This window comes from Chiloscyllium plagiosum, chromosome 26, assembly GCF_004010195.1.
Source record: "Chiloscyllium plagiosum isolate BGI_BamShark_2017 chromosome 26, ASM401019v2, whole genome shotgun sequence".
Lineage (NCBI taxonomy): Eukaryota > Metazoa > Chordata > Chondrichthyes > Orectolobiformes > Hemiscylliidae > Chiloscyllium > Chiloscyllium plagiosum.
The window spans coordinates 49,366,635-49,372,291 of NC_057735.1; the positions used below are offsets into that span (position 1 = coordinate 49,366,635).

The following is a 5,657-nucleotide window of genomic DNA, read 5'->3' on the forward strand; positions in this document are numbered from 1 at the left end:
TGAGGCAAGGCATCGTGTGGGGTGTCCTGGTAAATAATGAATGAGATCTGGAGTGAAACAATTGGGACAGAGTACAACTAGCAGTACAAGAGTGAATGTGGGAAGAGATAGTGATCCTTGCGGCGGCAATGAATGCTAATGGGTACAGAGGGGAAGAAGGATAGACATGAAACATGAGGGGCAGGTCATGGTTTATTAACTTTGAATGTGTCTAATGCAATAAAATAACCTGAAGGGCTGATTGTATTAATATGAGATGGTTGTGCTGGCCCTCCGAGAAATGAGAGATTTTACAAGTCATGTTACAAAAAGTGTAATTTCTAGTGCTTGATTTTCTATGTGTATCTTAGATATAAGCTTCAAAGGATAAGAAAATTCACAATTGCAAACTCTGCCTGACATGAATGAACAAAGGCAGTCACTGGCCAGGAGATATCTCTTTGCTACCCAACCCACTGTGCAACCATCAAACAGAGATTGTACAACCAAAGCTGTCTGCACACTAAAATGACTATTGAATAGGCCATCAGGCTTCTGAAATTACATTTCTAGTACCTGGACAAGTCAGGTAGTGCCATGAAATGGACACCTGTACTAGGTGTGTGGTGCAAATGGCCCACTGAGAGTGCTTTAACCTTGAACAGTGACAAATGTACATTAATACATTGCCACATAGAGTGTCTGCACTGGTGTCACTTGGATTATGTGCTTAGGATTTGCAGTACGACTTGAACTAGAATCATTTGAAGAATTAGCTGGGCCAAGGTTGGCTAGGTTATCACTGTAGAAGTTTCAGGAGGAGAATAATTGATTAGTCAAACTGAAATTCTCTAGAGGATTGTGTCCTGCATTTGGAATTGCACTCAAATTCCTCTATGATGTCCGAGAACAGCCATTTAGAGCAGTTATTGTCTTCAGTAGGGAAAGGAAAAGCCAGCAGACAGCATCTGACAGGTTTTGGTTACTATCACGCTTGCTCATGTAAGGAAAAATAGCAGTTGAAATGTGGCTACCATATAAAGATATTATCATAGAGTTGTGTTGAACAAAACAGCAGAGATAGTTACCATTAAAAAGATGCCTTTATTTTAAAATTAATTTACAGGATGTAAGCTAGTACAGCATTTATTGTCCTTGAAACTTTGAACCATTTGATGTAGATCCACTCTCAGTGCCATTAGGAAGAGAATTCCAAAATGCTAACTTGGTGACTGATGTATAGTTCCAAATCAAAATGATGTATGGTATGGAAAAGAATTTGCAAATGGTGGTTCCCATGCTTTTGTTCCTCTAGTGATAGAGGTCATTGGCATAAAATTTCTGCTGAAGAAGCCTTTGAATGGCTGCTGTCCATCTTGTAGATGGTTCACAATGTTGTCACTGTTGATGGTGGAGAGTGTGAATGAAAGTGGGCTGCTTTGTCCTGGATGCTATCAAGCTCCTTGACTGTTGTTAGAACTGTGCTCATTCAGGCAAGTGGATAGTATTTCTTCACACACCTGACTTGTGCCTTGCTGGTGGAGAATAGGCTTTGTAGAATTAGATGAGTTACTTGCCACCTGATCTTGATTCTGTTATAACCACAGTATTTATATGGCTGGCCCAGATGTGAACAGTTTTGATCCCCTGATCCAAGAGAAAGATAAACTGGCATTGGTGGCAGTTCAGAGAAACTTTACTAGGTTGATTCTAGGTATGCTGGAATTTTCTTATGAGGAGAAGATGAGTTGGTTGGATTGTATACATTGGAGTTGTTATTGAAACCTTTAAGATTATTAGGGAGCTTGACTGGGTAGATGTGGAGAAGTTATTTCCTCCTGTGGGAGAATCTAGGACCAGAAGGCATAATCTCATGGTAAAGGGTGATGATTCTTTCACTTGAGTAGTCAATCTGTGGAATTATTTACCATAGAAGGCAGTAAGTGGCTGGATTGTTAAATACATTCAGGATTGAGTTAGATTTTTCTCAGTAAGAGAATCAGAATAATGGGGGAAGGGTGAGGAAGTAGTGTTGAGAATTACCAGATATGCCATGATGTCATAGAATGGGAGTGTTGACTCGATGAGCTGAATGGCCTTCTGATCTTGCACCTAATGATCTTATTGAACCAATTCTTGTCAGGGATAACCCCCCCAGGAATGTTAATGATGATTTCAATGATGTTAATGCTATTGATTGTCAAGGGGAGATATTTAGATTCTCTCTTGCTGGAGATGGTCTTGGCCTGGCACTTATATGAATGTTACTTGCCACATATTAACCTGAGACCGGGTGTTGTTCAAGTCTTGCTGCTTGTGTTGGTTTTAGTGTACTTTAGTACTGCTTTCTCTGAAGGTTCTAGTGAGAATTTCATTTGTGGTTAATTCATTGTTGTAGGATGGATGTTATTAACCTAGAAAGAGTGCAGAAGAAATTTCCAAGGATGTTGCCTGGGCTCAATGGTCTGAGTTATAGGGAGCGGTTGGACAAGCTAGGACTTTTTTCTTTAGAGCGTAGGAGACTGAGGGGGATCTTATGGAAGTGTATAAGATCATGAAAGACATGGATAGGGTGAATGCACTCAGTCTTTTTCCCAGGGTTGGGGAATCGAGGACTAGAGGGCCTCAGTTTAAGGTGAGAGTGAAAAGGATAAAAGGAAACCTGTGGGGCAACTTTTTTTACACAGAGGGTGATAACGCATATGGAATGAGCTGTCAGTGGAAGTAGTTGAGGCGAGTACATTAACAACATTTAAAAGGCAATTGGACAAATACAAGGATAGGAAAGGATTAGAAGGATATGGGCCAAGTGCAGGGAAATGGGGTTAGCATGGATGGACATTTTGGTCGGCATGGACCAGATTGGGCCATAAGATCTGTCTCCGTGATGTAGGACACTATGACTAATTGCAGGATATTGGAAATATTGTTTTGCTGGCAACCAGTGTGATCCTTCTACCAGACAAGACAGTAACTAAGTCAATCTGGTTCCAGCATAAACATCCAAGTTCTCATCTCTTAAGACCACCTATTTCACATCCATATTTCAGCTCATCTGTTGCTGATATCCTGATTTGACATCTTTATTACTTCCAGACATGACTATTCCAATGCAAATCTGCCTGATCTCTCACATTCTATCCTCTTTTAAAAGCATTCAAGATTGTGCCTTGGACCAATTCCGATTCATCTATCACCTCAATACTCATGGACCTTCATTGGCTCCAAATCAAGCCATATGTTTTGAAAAACTAATCTCTATTCTTATACGTGTTCATGTACTTGTCCTTCTGTATTCTCTTCTCAACCCACAGCCCTTGAATCATATGGGTCCTCTAATTTTTGGGCTTTTAATCTTCTCCAGTTTTAATTTCACTGGTGATCTTGTGTTCAGTTGCCAATGTCCTGAGCTCTGGAATTCTCTTGCTAAACCTGTCCTCCTTTCTATGTCACCTTTCTCCATTAAGACACCTGGGGAATTTTACCTATTTGACCATGCTTTTGATAATCTGACCTACTATATCCTTGGGTGACTCAGTTTCATATCTTTTATAATACTCTTGCAAAATGCCTGAGTATATTATGTCAAAGGTGCTACAGAAATAGACATTCTTTTATATACATGCCGTTTCACTCCTAATTTTCCTTTATCGGTCTACAATTAAATGGCACATTATATTGGAATTTGAGAATGCAGCCTATACAGTGTAATTGAGTCTTGATATCTGAACTACTGAATTCACTGAATAATTTTTATTCAAAACTTGAGAAAAACTTGATAAAAATGACTAGTTGGCTGTCCATCATTACGAATGAACTCTTGCAACTGATTTTGATAAGTACCATTGGTGTTGTAGGTTTATGTTCCCAACTGTTTTGGATGTATCTTTTTTTAAAATCTTGTACTTTTTTTTATTTGCTTTTAGGTTTGATTGAAATATGGCTAATAAAGGTCGAAAAAATCCAATTAAAAACCAGAAAGAAAAGGCAACCTATAATTCGCTGTATGAATTCAATGAAGATGATACAAAAAAACTGGGGAGCAGCTATGAGACTGAACAGCTAGGTAAAACACAGTTAATTTTTTTTTGGAAATTTATGACTTAATACTTTCGTGCTTTAATTTATTCCAAGTACCCAGCGATGTCCGTGTCAGCCTGCAGAAGTAAGCATGAGTGCAATAGCTTGGACTTTCTCCTAACATAGAAGAGGCAGTTTTCGTAAAACACCAAGTATCCTGTAGTCAGTGTATGCCTTTTAATGATGATTGTATAAGAGAGGATCCAAATTAGCAGATGCCTTCTAATTATGGAGATAAGATGCCAGACTAAACCTGATGAATTGAGTGGAATGGATCCAAGACATCTTATAAAGAAGAGCAGATAGTTCTGAATCCTGGAGATGGATTGGGGGAGAGGGAGGAAAGGGTGAAGAGAAAACCAAGAGAACGAGAAATATAAAGAAGTTACTGAAGGAAGAGCAGCAGAGGAGAAATGGAAGGGATGAGGGAAGAGGAGAGACACCACATATAGGAGTCTACACAGAGTGAGGGAATGGAGAAGAGTGGTGGAGGAAAGGGAGAGGTGAGAGGGAATGGGTTTTGGAGAGGAGAACATTGTAAGTTGGCTGGATAAAGGAAAATAAATAGGGGAAAGGACAGATTTAGTGAACAGGTAAGAGAGGAAAGGAAGGGAAGCAAGAAAGAGTTATACAAACAAAATGGTGGGAGAACAATTGGAAATAGGAATGGAAGTAGGCCATTCATCTGTTTGAGCCTGCTCCACCGTTCATTATAAAGTGTAGAGATGACTGTTTTATAGGAAAGGTGAGGAACCTGGGGATAGGAGATGGCAATTGGTGTAGAGGGTATTGGCGAGAAGAAGACTGCAACAGTTCTGGAGAGAAGGTGCCTGAGGAAAGGTATGTTAGAAAGAAATGGACAATTAAAAGGGGAAGTAGTAAGGTGATTGAAGGAGCAGGGAGGTGAGAGATGATGAAAAGGAAAGAAATGATTGAAGCACAAAGGTGAACATGAAGGAGAAGGAGAGGGAGGAAACAGATGTGACCCTGGAAAGAGAAGGTTAGGAGAATGGGTGTCACATCTGAAATGATGAGGGATCTGGGTGGCTTCACGCATGAATAACATAAAAAGAGCATGCAGATACAGCAAGCAATTGATTTTATTAAGCTTATTAAAACAAAGATTTCTAAGGGGCTTGACGAGTTATGACCTGTGAAGGTACGTTTTCTGTCTTGAAATCCCGATTGTCTCTAAAACTTGTCAAATTATTGAATTCTTTACCTCGGGAACAGTGGATGCTATCTTATTAAAATTAGATATTGACTGTTAGATATTGAATTTAGAAGGAGTGAAAGGTTAAGGGAATTAGCAGGAAAGGATTTTGGGGACAGGCAGGAAAGGGAATAGAGTCATAGAGATGTACAGCACGGAAACAGACCCTTCGGTCCAACCCGGCCATGCCGACCAGATATCCCAACCCAATCTAGTCCCACCTGCCAGCACCTGGCCCATATTCCTCCAAATCCTTCCTATTCATATACCCATCCAAATGCCTCTTAAATGTTGCAATTGTACCAGCCTCCACCACTTCCTCTGGCAGCTCATTCCATACACGTACCACTCTCTGCGTGAAAAAGTTGCCCCTTAGGTCTCTTTT

At 40.1% G+C, this 5,657-nt stretch overlaps 1 protein-coding gene across 2 annotated transcripts in view; it reads left to right on the plus strand.

Moving 5' to 3' along the window:
- The window catches only part of sycp3 (synaptonemal complex protein 3), a 90,960-nt gene that overhangs the window by 642 nt on the left and 84,661 nt on the right, over positions 1-5,657 (plus strand). The window contains exons 1-2 of one of the 2 annotated variants that reach the window (XM_043716301.1): positions 1,644-1,693; positions 3,906-4,045. In XM_043716301.1, coding sequence (XP_043572236.1) covers positions 3,919-4,045 — 127 coding nt within the window. In that variant the 5' untranslated portion in view covers positions 1,644-1,693; positions 3,906-3,918. Of the gene's footprint in view, positions 1-1,643; positions 1,694-3,905; positions 4,046-5,657 lie in introns of those variants that run through there. The other variant, XM_043716300.1, reaches the window with a different exon arrangement.